Below are 18,383 nucleotides of genomic sequence, written 5' to 3' on the forward strand. Positions count from 1 at the left end.
TGCAACCCCAGATCCTTCTACTAGAAGAAGAAACCTGTGAAATTCAGAGATCGGAAGTCTGACTACTGGGGAGGTGAATTGGGCGGTTAGTGGTTACACGCAACATCAGGGGAAAGAGACATTTGAGGCAAATGTTAGAAAGTTGATATTTATTTATTAAGCTGTAGGTTGATATACCTGTGAGATACCCAGATAATTGCATTGCTGCTCCTGCTGGATATCCTGTCTTTAAGCATATGGCTGTTGGTTGGGTACATTTATGCCATTGTTTTTACCACTGCCTTTGTTAGGCAGATTTTAATTCCGAGTCTGGTCCTGTTGGAAGTAGTGAGGTTTTGTCAGGCCTTGTTTATTCGAAGCAAGCGCTGTAGGTCCGTATTCCACATGGCAAATCTCCTTTTACTGTCATTTATGTTTCTGATGCCCAGGCACATCTTTTGCACTAATAACTAATTTACTATAATTGGCTCCTTAGGGTTATCTGTTTTTTTTACTTTTAGGTCATGGTATATTATGCACGGTAGACTTTGTTAATAGCATTCCTGTTTTAATGTAAAAGCTGTTGATGTCCGTTGTATATTCTTCAGAGCATTACCCAATTCCAATCGATACATGAATGTCAGAACTCCTACTGGGGTCAATCCAGAGAAGTTTAATCGCTGGAATTATGGGTATTTGTATCTGCTACAAATGATATTGACCATCTCCCTTTTGTAAGTCTAAACCATCACCTGCCGATACGGCGATTGACTTAAATGCCATATACCTTTTAAAACCTCCATGTGATGTGTTTGACGATGTTATGATCCTTTTTTTTTAATTAATGATGCTTAAGGTCATAAAGGTGTAAACAGTCATGTTTTATACTGTTAAACATGCACTAAATGTCAATGCTATAGAGCACCTTTAACGATGCAGATCAGCAACGCGATCTACTTCATAGAATAACTTTAAAGCCAGTAAAGCACAATGAACAAGATAGTGCTCTGTAACTGGGTTCAGGGTTGATATGATGTTTTTGTACACGTGATCTATGAATTGAGAATTGCCAGCTTGATGTTAGCCAAGCACTATCTGTTATGATAGAGGACTCTCTAAATAACCCAGAGGCAGAATCTTTTTTTTTTTCTTTTTAATTTGCTCTGGTTGTCATGCTACTTTATAAAAATAATCTTGATACAGAGACACAAACATACATTTAGTTGGATAGATTTATTGACGAGATGACATATAATAATGAAATGTGTATATTATTACTTAGGTGGCACATTTTTGGATCCAAGAGTAGCCAGGGATGCCAAGAATACAACAAAGTTTTTTAAATCCAACTTGTTGTCGTCATTTTCATCAAGATCCTTTAAGAGTTCTTCTGAACCATCTTTCTCCTTTGCACTCTAAAATATTTAAAAAAAATGATGAGAATTTCTGATGATACGTAATTTTTATATTATTAATACATTATTTAACATTTAGACAATTGTTACCTCTGATGAATAGACGAAACCTTTATATGTATAATTGTTTGAAATACTTATTTAACCCCTTAAGGAGAATGAGAATTAAAAACAATGCATTTTGAGCCCGTACATGTACGGGCTTTGTCATTAAGGGGTTAAATTCAATACAACGCTGTGTAAATAAATGTAAAACATGGCACCTTAAATCATATACCTAATATTCCAAGCGTCGAAAGAGGAAGCCCAGTGGAGGGTGAAACGCGTAGTGTGTGAGCGGAGAGAAGCCTGGTTCTATTGCATGAGGAATATTTTATCCTGAAAAATAGGAACATCCTTTTATAACTAAAAGTTATAATTTTACGCTTTTATAATAAATATATTTGGTACTTATTTTTATGCTTCTCTGCCTTGAGAATCTTTTTATGTATACCCCTGGAGGGAGTATTATGTATAAGATTTAAGGTGCCATTTTTTTACATTTATGTCCACAAATTCGTATTTAATGCACTATCATTTTTCGTTTGTTTTATGGGGTTTTATTTTTGTGGCTGAGACACCAGAGGGAAGTTGCAGCTGGTTTTACTTCATTAAACTCATGTAACGTTTGGCGTCATATTAAAGTGGGGCACTGGAGGTGCCAAACAGTTGTCTTTTTTGTTTTTAATCTCCAGTGTGATTCGTTTGATTCTTGTCTGTAGACTGAATGGCATGACCAAAAACTAAAGGATTCTATCTATAATGAAATGGAAAGTGAAATCACTGAGGTGCGCAAAACAAATGAAAGTAAATTAATACTATTGAGAAAAAACGACTTTGTCTCTTGCTGCTAAAACAAAGCACAAACTAAAGAGCTGCAGCACCAGTACTAGTAAGATTAGCTTAACTTTAAAATTAACTAAATTATTAACTAAGTAATAATTAGGGATTTCTTATATTAATATAATTAATAATACAATTCATTATCAACTTCTATCTTAAGCTTAAGGGTAGTAGTGAACTGGTTAATCTTTATGTGGGATAAATTAACTATTCTACCTGACAGACTGTCTCAAGCAAAATAAGATAATATATTATAATATAGCTAATTCATTTTTAAGCTAGCTAAAATGAATAATACTATTATTATTAAATATTAATGATTGTAGATTACACACTAGTAGTCGTCTACACTAGTATACTATATGACAATATTATAATTTATTATATATTATTTATGATTATATTAAATTGATAAATTATATTATTTAATTAAAAATTCAAACAGTTCATCTTAAATTAATTCAACTAAATTATTGACTGACTGAAAAAGTGTCCTGAAATTACAAAAAATTCATTATTTTAAAAACTAAGAGAAGACAGGACAGGCAGTAGGCACTGCCAGCCCAGGGCAAAGGGCGAAAATGAATAGATTTCTCAGGCAAGCTCTGGTCTTATAAAGGCGGTTTCTGTGACATGATGTCACAAGAGCGAGCTGATTGGACAAACGAGGATCAGCTCACTCAATCTGTGTCCTCCTCCTCCTCTTTGAAAATTTGGCGTGAAAACGAAGACGTTCACATGGAAACGTAGATTCTTCGTTTTGTGCGTCTTCGTGTATGTCTTACCGCCGCTATCTTTGCTTCTTCGGGACAAACAACGAAAATGCACTCTTCGTGTTCGTTTTCATGTTTGCCCGAAGACGAATGCACAAGTCTAGTATACGGTGTAAATGTGCTGATATAATAGGAATGTATTGTGTTCAGGAAGCACACATAATACAAGAGTAAATCTATTTACATTTAGATCACTTGGAGGCATTTTATATAAGTTTTCTGGTTAAACCGGCTAATTATGCCAGTTTTAGAGAGGCGAATATTGATTGATCCCACATAAAAAAAAAAAACCATAGAATTATCAGTGATTGATCTTGTCTTAGATTCAGGATAAGTGTGTGTATAACCCATGCGTGTTTAAATACCCTCACTATAATCCTTATCATCTTACAAAGCATCTTAAGCAGTTACACACATACGTTAATAAATGTATCACAACTTCACCATTAAACTTTGTGCTCTTGTCCGTCATTACTATCTGATCAGTGTCACTGCTCGGATGCTGTATTTTAATATTAAAGTATCGCATCGAATAGTACGTTACACAGTGATTGAGTACAGTTTTATTTATAAGGAAAGGGCCCGCTTACAATGCTGTGGATTAAGAAACCAGTATTTTACCGAAAGTACCCCAGGCATTTCTGTCTCCAAAAGGGTCTTCATCTTTCCTTTGGGAATAATCTGGCTGCTGCCTGTGGTAACTGAATAACGTTTAAAGGTTTTAAGGAGCTCTTCGATTGCGTTCTCTAATTCGGTCATCTTGGCAAATCAGGCTCTGCTGTATCTACTCAGTTAAGTAATGGGATACAGGCAGAATGCCGTTCATGTCTCAATAAATAGATCAGCACAGCACAGTACAGAGAGTTATTTGCTAATTATTAGGAGTTGACTGAAAGACACACCTTGAATATATTTTGACAATTATACTGTATAATGTAAAAGGAAAATGGCTTAAATGACTACTACTTTTGCCTCCAGAACATTATTGCAATGGGACTTGGCTTACACAGAAGATCCTGGGTGCCATTGGATAGCAGCAAAACAAAAACGAAATTTGTTAAGTGAAGGATTTCGTTTTACACCAACGATATAGCACAATACATTGTGTGTCTATGTAAAAATCTTTTTTCCCCTCTGCTCACAGCAAGGGACCCCATACATAAATGGGACCCAACCAGACGCTTATCCTCCTTATTTGGCTACATGTCCTCGGGAGATTGTCTAATTCCAAAATGTGTTAATTGCCATTGAGCATTTAGTCTGACCATGGTGCCATATGGCATCAGTTTTGCCTGGTTTGCCAGATGGCCAGTCCTCTCCTTAAAATTACACCCAGCCCTGGTTATTCTACTGAGTTTTGTCAAACCTTGTTCACACTGGACAAGTGCCACTCAGTTGTACCCGAGGTACCAGCCCTCCTCTGGTCAAGTAATATTTACAAACAGTGCTGTGAAAAAGTATTTGTCCGCTTCCTGTATTTGGCATTTGTGTCACATTTAAATGTTTAAGATCAAACTAATTTTAATATCAGACAAAGATAAGCAGAGTTAACACAAAATGCAATGATCATTTCATGTAAGGAAAAAACTATCTAACCCTGTGTCAAAAAGTAATTGCCCCTTAGTTACTAAATCAACCAATTAGCCAAATTTAATAATTGGGTTCATTTTCACTAGACGCACCCAGGAATAATTACTGCCAGCACTGCTGAATCTAAACATCAATTAAATAGAACCTGTTTTGCAAAGTAAAGCAGGCTTAAAGGTCTCAAAAAGCAGCACATGTTGCTGTGATCTAAAGAAATTCAAGAACAAATGAGAAACACAGTCATTGACATCTATCAGTACGGAAAGGGTTACAAAGCCAATTCTAAGGCTCTGGGACGCCAGTGTCTACAAAAAGCTGCATTTTCTGTTTACTCACATAGTCTCATGTGCAAGCAGTGACTTTTGTAGCACCCAGGAGAAGCAGGAACCCAGCAGAGTGACGTGAGTTTACATCAAATAACATGACCCTGCTCCGTTCCTGCTTCCCCTGTGCGGTACAAGAGAAGTTGCTCAAACAGAATGCTGACAACTCAGATGGAAGCAGCGACCCATGCGGAAGTTTGCGAGCAACACCGCACGGCCTTTTTAACTCCTGATTTCCGCTCCCGTTAACCCCTGCGATGCTGCATTGGATAACGGGAGCAGAAATCCGTAGGTTAAAGGGCCGTGCAAGCGACCAATAGGCTCACTCGCACGGCCCCTTACCACTTGTTGCTATGCAAAAAAAACCCAAAAAAAACTGTGACCCTGCTGCAACAGTTAAAAGTCCGTGCCAGCGACCAACATTTATCTCTGTCCAGGGCTTTGTCTAAAGGCCGTAGTACAGCAGACGCTTGCTGTGAGGGATCCGTGTATAAAGTGGACACAGAGGCAAAACCTTGTTTGTACCTGCCCAGAATCCTCGACAGTGTGGCAGCACCACAAGATTTTTGAGGGAAAAACAAGTCTTCTGGCTGCTCTGGTTGGTGTAGACTAGTGTTTAATAATGCCTCGGCTACTCTGCAAATTTGAAATGCCCAACAAAGTTTTTCGCTTTCAAAAATACTATTATTTTTCTATTATATATTATTATTTAGAGGTATGATCCTACATAAAAAACAAAGCATTTTAGGCAGTGATACATACATACATACATAAATACTTGTATCATAACTTCCTTAGTAGAATACTACTGTTTGTCATACTGATCAGCTGGTTAGTGTGTGGTCATGGTTGTGTTATTGTATAGGGATAGAAAAGTATTGCATAGGATATGCAGTCATTAACCACCACTTCACAAACTATACACATATAGTATAAATATAAATGTTGTAATATGAAACATCCTCCTAACATAATGTGAATTATAAAACAATCATACCGAAAGAATCCCAGGCAATTCTTTCTCCACAAGGGTCTTCAGTTCCCCTTTGGTAAGAGAATATTTGTCGCCTTCAGTAGCCGCATAATTATGAAAGACATCAATGATCGTTGCCACTGCAGTCTCTAATTCGGTCATCTTGGCAAACCGGCTCTGCTGTAGCTACTAAGCTTGATAATTAAATGCAGGCAGAATGGAGAGGACATATACCGCTATCATTTATATAGCATACATCTCTACATCACTCAATAACACTCCCACCCCATCATTACTGTGTATAAGAATCCGTAAAGCTTTGCTGTTTCACATGTATAAGTGTGAAAGGGCAGGTGGTGTGACTGCTGTGATGTAATACATAGGGAGTGGCTGTGTATGAATGGCAGGACTCTGTTTCTAGGCAGCTGCAATATTTCAATAAACTTCTAAACACTGTTTTTAAGAGACAGGGAGCCTTAAGGAGACAAACAAAATGGCAGACAGGATTCTTTAACTTACCTCTACATGATGCAGAACGTATCTGGGGATATTTGAAAGGACCCCTTTAAAGGTGGAGGATAACTTGATGGGGACGGAGAGGCATCCAAATTTTTAAAGCAGCTCCACTTTGGTGACTATATGCTGTGTTAAAGGGGCACTTGGCTTGGTTTCCACTGGAGCTGATGATATTACATATTTAATCTGTAAATATTGTTGCACGTGTTTATTTAGTGAACGGAACTGTAAAAGATGATCTGTGTTACTGCCTTCGCGAGTGGCCCTTTGTTAAGAATTTTGTAGTGTCCTGGGGCAATCGCTGGATGCACGGCCTCAATATCAGCCCCAGTGAAGGCGGCCTACTGGGTAATTTCTCGGTGGGCCAGTCCGGTCCTGCTCCTGGAGGACCTTATTTGACCCGTTCTACTTAACCAGATATGGAAGCACTTCCACCTTGGGCTTCAATAAACAAAAAAAAATACGAATCAGTTTTAATACACCAGGGAACGTACGCAACAGCTCTAGAAAAGGCAGAGACTTACCTTGTACTTTGGAAGATATCTCACAGTCTGTGTTTGTAAATGCCAGAAAGTAGAGGTCATCTATGTCTCCTTAGGAGCTACATCTCAATTGATTCACTACTCAAGAGAGCATTGTTGGTAAAAGCGTACAGCAGCTGTGTAATAGATATCTGCATGCACGTAAAAATGTTTTTAAACATATATTTATATGCGGCCCTAAGAAATATAACCAAGGGCCCAATATTTTGCACTTAAACCTATAGAGGGGATACTTCTCATAAATTGTGAGCTGGGGTTAATGAGTCAACATCTTTGCCTGCTTCATGCGCTTATTATTCTGTAAATGAGATCTCACCTCTCTCCTCCGTGTAAATCCCAGCTAATGTGGACGTAGCGCAGTACTTTGGTAATTAATATTATTATTATCTTTTATTTTTATAGCGGCAACAATTTACGCAGCGCTTAATACAATGCCTGTCATTTTTTATTGCATTTTTTTTCATGTGCTGCACCAATGCTACATGGTATTAGAGAATGATAGAATAGAATGCACCGTATTTTCAATGATTCTTTAACGTGACAGGTATTCTTTGGTTCAGGTTCAGCTTATATTAAAAATAAAAAAAATACTAAAATATATGTGTACATTTTATGAGATGTTGGTTACCGTATTTCTGGTTTTATTGCATAGCATATGGGGCTGCCATTAATTCCTCAGTGGGCTTTTTTCAACTTTCACCAAAAAAGCGGAATTCCTTTTACAAGGCTATGATTGTATTTTGCCTGGTTTACTGTCCCTGACAGCCCCTACAAAAATAAAGGAATACCCTGAGGTAGAAGCTACAGCGCCCCTCTTCCTCTGTGGTCAGATGATGCTAGAAGCAGCCAATTAGTGAGCTGTTCCAAAGTGATCTAAAAAGAATAAAACAGTCTGTTTTATCTGCCGTGTTCTTCACAGGCCGCATTGCACTGGGTTATGAGGGGTCTCCATACCAGAAAGAAGATTCGAGAAGCAGATAAAGACCGCTTTTGCGCAGAGTGCACTTGTCCAGATGTGTGAGGACTTCAGCAAAGCTTCAGATGTAAAGGTCGGAAACTTTGCTTTTAAACAAAAATAAAGATCTTAATGTCACAGCTTGCTGAGCCGGTCAGAGAATGTCCCCAAGCTGTCCATGATCTACACTGTACCAAGAACCTGGACGGTGGGGTTGTAATAGATAACAATCAATGTTTATAGAATAGATGCATTGTACACAGATTTATGTAATAATTATTATTTAGAACTTTCCAATTTATTGTGCATGAGAAGATAGGACATTAAATACAACAGCGCACTCTACTGGCAACAGGTTTAATTACATATTTCCATAAAAAAATGTAATGACAAAAAAGCAAATGGTTCCTGAAAGCTCGTGAGGTTTCAATTTGCTGATCCATTTTCTATTTTCAAAATAGTGCATTCATCATATTAGCAAAGCTGGCTATTTTTATTTGAGACAGAATATAGGAATGTAGAGCTTTTTAAAGAGACCCAATAAGCATGGAAAAGAAAAGCCAAACAGAAATAGCCGAAAATCCTCATGGGCTGCTCTTTCCTTCTGTACCAGTACCTCTTTACATGTGTAATGTTGTTCCTTTTCACGCTCCACTATTACAATAACCAGGGCCTGGCGCAACCTATAGCCAAAGTAGGCGCCGGCAGCCGTGCATCCTGCAACCGCGAACCGCTGGCCGTGGTCATTCATTAGAAGCATGGTCGCGGTCACTTGATGGGAGGCAGGCAGCCGCCCAGGCAGTGCAGGTCATTCAGTAAGCGTCTCGCGTTCAATATGGGTGAAATCTTAATCTGAAATATGCATATTCCTATTATGTTTCTCTTTGTAATAATGTATTACATTGCCCATTGTTAAAAAAACTAGTATAACTTCTTGACTCGGTAACCTGTTATTCTTTATATATATGGCAAACACAAATTAAGTCCTGTCTCTCCCCCCCGCCCTACTTACCGGTACTGAGTCCTCGGTGTGTAGCTGGGGCAGCGTTTGTCAAAGATCAGAGTTCCCCGCACCGGTGCGGCGCGGGGAACTCTGATCTCTGACAGCCGGGGAAGGTCTGCGCGATGCACGCAGACAACCCACGCTGCTAGCCACACCTCCTTCCGGCTGCAGCGTTAGTCTACACGCTGCCCCAGCTACATGACAGGAGACTCAGAAGTACCGGTAAGTGGGGTGGGGGGGGAGTTAGTGTTAAATGGGGGGCATAAGGCATTTCTGGAGGTAGAGTGCTCTGTGAAATGCCTTTTAACCCCCTTAATGCCACTCTGCCTCCAGAAATCTCTTTTTAACCCTCTATATGCCACTCTGCCTCCTGAAATGCCTTAAACCTCCCTATATGCCACTCTTCCCCATAATATGCCTTTTAACCCTCTAAATGCCAGAGTGGCATATAGGGGTATAAGGCATTTCTGGAGGCAGAGTGGCACATAGGGGGTCAAAAGGCATATCATGGGGCACAGTGGCATTTAGGGGGTATAAGGCATTTCTGGGGCAGATGTGCATAACTGGGGGGCAGGCTGGAAAATAGAAGGAAATAAAACCAAAATATTTTTCTCAATCATAGCTTTTATTAAAAAAAATAGTTTACATGAATTAACATTTACTGGTAAAATTTTTCTCCTATAGGGTCGTCTTATATTCAGGCTTTTTCTTTTTTTCCTAAATTAATATTAAGATTTGGGGGGTCGTCTTATAATCAGGGTCGTCTTATAATCGAGCAAATACGGTAATATAAAGAGACTCATTGACATGGACCAGCTGTGGCAATACAGAGTGGGTAATCCATTCTCCAAGTTTCAATTACAATCAGGGAAAGTAAACACATTACTACATGCTGGTGCAGCGAATTACCGTATTTGCTCAATTATAAGACGACCCCCCAAAATCTGAATATTAACTAATATAAGACGACCCTAAAGGAAAAAAGTTTTACTAGTAAATGTTAATTCATGTAAACTATTTTTTTTTTAATAAAAGCTATGATTGAGAAAAATATTTTTTTTGTTTTTATTTCCTTGTATTTTCCAACCTGTCCCCCAGTTACGCACATCTACCCCCAGGCTTGCCACTCCAATATGGCACTGTGGCCCATGATATGCCTTTTAACCCTCTATATGCCACTGTGCCCCATGGTATGCCTTTTGACCCCCTATGTGCCACTCTGCCTCCAGAAATGCCTTATACCCCTATATCCCATTCTGGCATTTAGGGGGTTAAAATGCATATTATGGGGCAGAGTGGCATATAGGGAGGTGTAAGGCATTCCAGGAGGCAGAGTGGCATTAAGGGAGTTAAAAGGCATTGTATAGAGCACTCTGCCTCCAGAAATGCCTTATACCCCTATATGCCATAAAAAACAAAAGCCTAAAATCACGTGAAAATTTTAAAGTGAGAAATAAATATGTGTTTCCCAGATAAAAATGCAGCTATCCACATAAATAACTCTCTTCCTTAAAGTGTAAAAGATACAGATAAACACAAAAGTTATGGGGCGCAGAAATATATATGGGAAAAAACACCTGAAGTAAATATAGTGTCTTTAATAAATATAAATATACATTGGTGTAAAAGTGTCTATAATATAAATAAATAAAATAAAAATTAATCTGTCCAGCAAAAGAACTTACATTAAGTCCAAGCACCCAAAGTGCATTAGTGCATGAATGTAAACAGACCACTGGTTCCAGAATAAATAAAGTTCAAATGAGTCCTTCCAAACGCGTTTCGCCAATTGGCTTCTTCAGTAGAAGTATTCAATTCAGTAAGTAGTTTTCTTCTGTTTCTCTAATGTTTTTATATCGATATATCCGTGTAGGTGTTGTCCCACGTCGTCCCTCTCTCGTCCAATGGTGCAACGTCGTGTCATGTACGTCATCGCGTACTATGTATCGTCCGTTTTTTTCTTTAAAGGTAGTTGTGTGTCGTGTATACCCCAGTTTCCGTACACGTCATCACGCTCCGCCACAGATTGTATGTGTCATCGCGCACCACCCGTCCAATCGCGTCTCGTCATCACGCTCCATTGTACGTTGTGTGCGTCATCGCGCACCACTCATCCCTCCTCTGTAGTAACCATCACGTCTCGTATATTTTTAAGAGACCCCGAAATCGACCAGAGGTTTTCAGCCTTCGTTTAGGGAGATCGTATAGCGGTTCTCCCAATGCATGGGGAATAAAAGGATATAAATGGTTAGAGTTAACCTAACAGGTAAGTAAATTTCTAATTAACCACTGTGTCAGAAAAAACGGGTCAAACTGAAGGAAGAACGGGACGGGAGAAAAAAACTTAAAGATGAAAAACGGATATCCTGGATTTGTTATAACCCTTTTTAAATTGTCTATATCAATATAGTGAAAAATTACGTGTATTTGTAGCTATTATTCAAAAGCAATTGTGTTTGAATAATTAATTTAGTTTAATTAATTTGATTTGTTTATGTAAAAATATCGTAGAATGTGATCTATTGCTTTTGTGACAATGTGTTTAATGCTTTTATGTGAATAAAGTGAAAAAATGAAATAAAGTTGAATAAAATAAAATAAGGTGTCTAAATTTATTTTTGTGTATTTTTGTGTATATATAATATATAAAGTGTCTAAGTTTATTTGTGTATATTTATATAGGTGTGTACTATCTCTAAAAGAACCAGATCATTATCCAGAATAAATTATATATTCAATATCATGGAAAAGTGAAGATAAAAATATCATGGAAAAATGAAGATAAAAATAGAAATAGAGATAAACCATATTTTTTGGATAATAAAAATACTAAATAGAAATAGAGGAAGTATTATACATATATATAGAGATCAAGATAATGAGGGTCTAATATTATTCTCACTAAAAGATTAATTTACTTTTTTAAAATGGATAAAAGGAGTGATTCTATCTATATAATATATTACAAAGCTATATGTACTATATGCTACAATATTGAGATAGAATATTATGATTAATCCAATATTATAAATGGCTGAGATATGATATAAAAATAAATATAAATATAAAATATTATATATTGTTATAATCTGTGTTGAGATAAAATATTATAGTGTATGGTATATGTATATTAAATATAAAAATTATAAATAAATATTACCCCAATATAAAATATAATGTACGAGAGAGGGACGACGTGGGACAACACCTACACGGATATATCGATATAAAAACATTAGAGAAACAGAAGAAAACTACTTACTGAATTGAATACTTCTACTGAAGAAGCCAATTGGCGAAACGCGTTTGGAAGGACTCATTTGAACTTTATTTATTCTGGAACCAGTGGTCTGTTTACATTCATGCACTAATGCACTTTGGGTGCTTGGACTTAATGTAAGTTCTTTTGCTGGTCAGATTAATTTTTATTTTATTTATTTATATTATAGACACTTTTACACCAATGTATATTTATATTTATTAAAGACACTATATTTACTTCAGGTGTTTTTTCCCATATATATTTCTGCGCCCCATAACTTTTGTGTTTACCCCTATATGCCACTCTGGCATTTAGGGGGTTAAAAGGCATATTATGGGGCAGAGTGGCATATAGGGAGGTATAAGGCATTTCAGGAGGCAGAGTGCTCTATTAAATGCCCCCTTAACGCCACTCTGCCTCCTGAAATGCCTTATACCTCCCTATATGCCACTCTGCCCCATAATATGCATTTTAACCCCCTAAATGCCAGAGTGGCATATAGGGGTAAAAGGCATTCCAGAAATCCCATTTAACACACACACACACACACTTACCGGTATCGGTGCTTCCTGCTGTATTGCCGGGGCAGCGGGTTGACGTCTCCTTCCGCTGCAGCCGGAAGGAGGTGGAGTTGGCAGCGGGGGTTTGTATGCGTCCGTCGCGCAGACCTTCCCCGGCTGTCAGAGATCAGAGTTCCCCGCACTGGTGCCGCACCGGTGCGGGGAACTCTGATCTCTGACAGTCGGGGAAGGTCTGCGCGACAGGACGCAGACAACCCCCGCTGCTAGCCACACCTCCTTCCGGCTGCAGGCAATACAGCAGGAAGCGCCGGTACCGGTAAGTGTGTGTGTGGGGAGGTGTTAAATGGGGGGGAGACAGGAGGATCCAGGTCCCCTGCAGCGGTGCGGGGGATATGGATCTTGGTCTCATAATCAGACCTCTATTTGAGGTCTGATTAGAAGACGACCCCGATTAGAAGACGAGGGGTATTTTTCCAGAGCATTTGCTCTGAAAAAAACCTCGTCTTATAATCGAGCAAATACGGTAATGGGTATTTTAGCAGTGTCTTGTGTGTGAAATACACATATTTGATAAAAAAGTAATACCGTATTGGCTCGTATAGGCGCACCCTAAAAGTTAGGTGCTTTTCCTGAAGAAAAATTTTTTCTTAGTAAAAAAAAAAACCGTAGAATAGATATGCTGCCACTCTGCCCCCCAGATATGCTGTCACTCTGCCCCCCAGATATGCTGCCACTCTGCCCCCCAGATATGCTGTCACTCTGCCCTCCACCCGATATATACTGCCACTCTGCCCTCCACCCGATATATACTGCCACTCTGCCCTCCCACGAGACATGCTGCCACTCTGTGTCTAAGCGCATCGTGCAGACGTTCACCTGCTGCGGAGATGCGCGTAAACGACCTCTGCTGCCGGCACGTCTGCACGAAGTGGTTTAACAATCTCCCTTGCCGGGAATCCCCCCGTAGGAATTCCCGGCAAGGGAGATTGTTAAAGCACATTGAGTAGACATGTCGGCAGCGGAGGTCGTTTACGTGCATCGCCTCAGCCGGTGAACGTCTGCACGATGCGCTTAGACAATCTCCCGTGCCAACACTCCCCCTGTGGAAAGTGCCGGCAGGAGAGGCTGTCTCAGTGTATCAGAGAGTAGGATGCAGGTCCCCTGCACCGCTGCGGGGGATCTGTATCCTAACCCCGCTGCCTGCCCGGCGCCCGGAACTGCATGTCCCGGGCGTCGGGCGATACGAATTGCACATTCCTGCACTAGACCCCGAATATAGGCCGCATCCCCACTTTAAAGACTTAACGTAGGGGGAAAAAGTGCGGCCTATATTCGGGCAAATACGGTATTTCTCTATGGTTGTGGCATCTGGCCTAAATGTGGGCCATATGATATTATTATAATATAAAACATTAGTATAATATAAAAGACAAGGCTAGCAATCAAATAATGCACAAGGGAATCAAATAAAGTAAGCAAATATACATTTACTGACGATAAATAGCCACAGAATAAATAGTATCAGTACAAGTTGCATACCAAGAGTAACAGATACAGACAGGACAGGCTGACACCCCATGCGATCTCCCAACGCTTCAGCAATATGCCTTGTCAAGGGTATATTTGCTTTCTTTATTTGATTATCTTGTGTATTCTTTGAGTGCTAGCCTTTTGTTTTATATTTCACCTGTTACTATAGGACTTGGAGGGCACCATACTTATTATTAGACTTGTGCATTCGTATTTGGGTTGAACATGAAAACAAACTTGGTGTGTTTTCGTTGTTCAGCCCGAATACCGAACATATGAACATGGCGACGGCAAAACGTATACGAAGATGAAGACACACAACACGAAGAATCTTCGTGTTCGTCTTCGTTTACTAATCTCCCTGGTCCCTTCCCTATCTAGCCTACCTTATTTAGGCAATTGGTTGATGCTAGAGGAGGCCCCTGCCGGCCACCAATAATGTCGTTCTTATGGCCCTTTAACTCCTGGCGGCGAATCTACGGATTTCCGCTCCCGTTAACCCCTGTGATGCTGCGTAGATAACAGGAGCGGAAATCTGGTAATTCGTACGGACCTTTAATTATTGGAACGGGGACCCCGGCCAAGTTGCGGTACCAAGATTTTAAAAGTCTGTACAAGCGACTCTATTGGTCGCCAGCAGGGGGCTGATGGCAGAGGAGGCCCCTGCCGCCGACCAATAGTGTTGCTCATATGGTTAACCCCGTATTAACCCCTTCTACAAAAAACGAAGAAAAAAAAACAAACACGAAGAATGTACACGAATATTCGCCCGAACCGAACACAGGAACGGGCAGATTTTTGTGGAATACAAAGATTTTTTTCCCCACAAAGACAAACACGAAGAGTTGGCCGGCACCAAGTTTACTCATTATTAGTTTTGTTACTCTTTGTTTTACCATTTAGCTTATGAGTGCATTTCTGATTAACCATCTGGTATTATATGTAGGAAGCCCACATGGTATATGTAACCTAAGTGATTCATGTTCAATAAACCTTTGCAATCACAATCGTTGTACTTGCTATAACACTGAGCTACCTGACCATGCCATTTACTTTATGTTGAACATGTTTAAATTTGTTTTACTAGTGATCACATATGACAAAGTGCCTATGCTTTATCGATTTCCAACATTAGTGTTACCGGGTGCCTGCTTGATAAGAATAACCTGCGACGTGAGTAATAGAACAGCTCTGCAAGCGGTGGAACTAATCTGTGCAAAGTGCATGGCAGCCTTTGTGCCTAACAGGACACACATATGTCTTTGTTTGCCTTTATTTCAACCAGATTATTAAACAATCCTCAAGTTAACCTTAACGTGAACTACCAAGCCTTGAAAAAGCCATTATTGTTTTATGATTCATTTCTACTAATATGATCATTACGTGTTACAGTTTCACTTCAGTCGAGTTATCCACAGGATAAGAGTAAATTATTAATAAGTTATGGGGTAAAGGTGATGGAAAACCCATTCCATTGAAAATTTAGGGGGTAGCAGAAGCATTAAACACTAATCTACACCCGCCATACAAGCCAGAACACTCGTTTTTCCCACAGAAGCCTTGTGGTGCTGCGACAACTGCAAGGGATTCTGGGTAGGCGCATGCAAATAAGGTTAACAGTGATCAACATTTTGCCTCTATACTCACTTTATACATGGACCCCTTGGAGGGAATGTCTAGACAACCTTTAGACAAAGACAGAGATGCAGAAGCCTGACCACCGCTCACGGTCAGCTGTTTGGTCCTCATCAGCATGAGGTTGGATACTGGCTTACTGATTAATATTGCCTCTGCTACCCCCTTAATTTTAAGTGAGGGTTTTTCCACCTTTATCTCTCTCAATAACATTTGTGATGCGTGGTTCTCGTACTGCTCCAAGCCTCAAGCTGTAACATTATCACAACCTCATCCGGATGAGTCCCATAAAGGACAAAACAGCTGTCAGTGAGCGATCTGGCTTCTGCGTCTCTGTCCAGGGCTTTGTCTAAAGGCCGTAGTACAGAAGACGCTTGCTGTGAGGGAACCATGTATAAAGTGGACACAGAGGCAAAAGCTTGTTTGTACCTGCCCAGAATCCTTGGCAGTTGTGACAGCACCACAAGATTTTTGAGGGAAAAACAAGTCTTCTGGCTTCTCTGGTTGGTGTAGACTAGTGTTTAATAATGCCTCTGCTACATCCTAAATAATGGAAGTGAGATATTACTGGGGGTATTAGAAATGTTCTGTATTTGAAGAAACCTGTGCTATACATAAGAATATTTAAATGAACATAGATAAGAGATTGGTAGTGAATCGCACAGCGAAGTATGAAATAACATATGAATGTCAAATGCTTGTATATATTTTCATGTAAAAACTAGGGGGGGTAGTAGAAGCGTTGCTAAAAACATTGCTACAAAACACCAGACAAGCCAGAAGGCTTGTTTTTACCTCAGAAATCTCATGGTGCTGCCACAACCACAAGGGATTCTGGGTAGGTGCATGCAAACAATGTACACAATGATCACCTTTTGCCACTTCTGCAACCCCAGATCCTTCTACTAGAAGAAGAAACCTGTGAAATTCAGAGATCGGAAGTCTGACTACTAGGGAGGTGAATTGGGCTGTTAGTGGTTACACGCAACATCGGGGGAAAGAGACATTTGAGGCAAATGTTAGAAAGTTGATATTTATTTATTAAGCTGTAGGTTTATATACCTGTGAGATACCCAGATAATTGTATTGCTGCTCCTGTCTCTTAGCATGTGGCTGTTGGTTGGGTACATTTATGCCATTTTTTATTTATTTATGCCACTGCCTTTGTAAGGCAGACCCGAGTCTGGTCCTGTTGGAAGTAGTGAGGTCAGGCCTTGTTTATTTGAAACAGGCGCTGTAGGTCCGTATTCCACATGGCAAATCTCCCTTTACTGTCATTTATGTTTCTGATGCCCAGGTATCCAAGTTTTTTCTGCAGTGGGCCACTTCATCAGAATTGTATACGTGCGTGGGCCGCACTCATTTTTCACTGAGAGAAAATGTGGCCTTTAATAATTTATGCAGATTAAAATAAAGAAAATGACACAAAACCTTTACTTTTCCTCTCACTGATTTCTGGTCCTAGAAAGTTTTGTGACTACAAATTCAGGATAATTAAAAGTCTCCACCCGTCTTGTTATTTCCCTATATGTGTGTCTGTCCTCTCTCTGTGTTGTCTGGTGTTCTTTTGTACTTCTAAGTCTCTGTTTTCCTTTTTTTTGTCTTTGTTCCTTTTTCTTTCCATGTGTCAGTATGCCTTCTGTACTAAGTATATTTTATTGGATTTCCATTTTTTATTGTTATTACTGCGATTTTTTTTGTACTCATTTTTTGTCTCTTTTTGCTTTGGTTGGTCTATTGTAAACCCAATAAACTTTAAGTGTTAAAAAAAATAAAAATTAAATAGTTCTATTTATTCTAGGGATGCACCAAAATGAAAATTCTGGACCAAAACATTCACGGTTCACTTAGCCAAGACCGAAAATCACCCCCCACCTTTAAAAATAATAATAAAAACTCACATTTTTAATAAAAGTAGGTAACACACCACAATTGGACATCAAAAATTAGCAATATGACTTGGCATGATAGGAGTGTGATTGCTAACAGACCCTTAGACTGGTGTAAAAACCCTAATAATCTGTCTATTCCCCCCAACACACTGAAACACTGCCCTTTCTCCCTAATACCATGAGACTTGGGTAAAAACCCTAAGAATCTGCATTCCCTGTAAGACCCTGAGATTGGGGTAAAAGCCATGAGAATCTCTTCATTCCCCCCCAAAACCCTAAGTATCTGCCCTTTTACTCTGAGACCCTGAGACTGGTGTAGAAACCCTGAGAGTAGACAATTTATGCTGAGTAGACAAATTTCTTGATGGACATCAAAGCATCTTCATCAATCCCAATAAAATAATTACATGATACATTAATTATGCCTCCAAAATCATGTTTTTTTATTTCCGGTTGATAACAAACATAAAGGTGATGGCAGTTAGACATGAGGCTGAACACATTTACACCGGTAATTTGCTGATGGCATCATTGCAAGGTTTGTTGAAAGCCAAGGCAATGCCTAGAACTATCAGGAAGATTAGGAATAAGACGA

At 39.4% G+C, this 18,383-nt stretch overlaps 1 protein-coding gene across 1 annotated transcript; it reads right to left on the reverse strand.

Annotated features, from left to right (window-relative positions):
• Nucleotides 1-1,193: 1,193 nt before the first annotated feature.
• On the reverse strand, nucleotides 1,194-6,145 carry LOC128480008 (protein S100-P-like). Its single transcript, XM_053458259.1, has 2 exons — nucleotides 5,957-6,145; nucleotides 1,194-1,394 (listed from the first exon to the last, which is right to left on the reverse strand). The coding sequence occupies exons 1-2, from the start codon at nucleotides 6,092-6,094 to the stop codon at nucleotides 1,254-1,256; spliced, it is 279 nt and encodes a 92-aa protein (XP_053314234.1). The 5' UTR covers nucleotides 6,095-6,145; the 3' UTR covers nucleotides 1,194-1,253.
• Between the last annotated feature and the right edge of the window lie 12,238 nt (nucleotides 6,146-18,383).

The sequence above is a fragment of the Spea bombifrons genome, chromosome 1, assembly GCF_027358695.1.
Source record: "Spea bombifrons isolate aSpeBom1 chromosome 1, aSpeBom1.2.pri, whole genome shotgun sequence".
NCBI classification, from domain to species: Eukaryota; Metazoa; Chordata; class Amphibia; order Anura; family Pelobatidae; genus Spea; species Spea bombifrons.

Excerpts from the sequence above, each read along its gene's own strand:
- LOC128480008 (XM_053458259.1), bottom strand. The coding sequence starts at position 6,094 with ATGACCGAATTAGAGACTGCAGTGGCAACGATCATTGATGTCTTTCAT. Across the intron at positions 1,395-5,956 it reads AATTGCCTGGGATTCTTTCG|AGTGCAAAGGAGAAAGATGG; the intron begins GTATGATTGTTT and ends TAAATATTTTAG.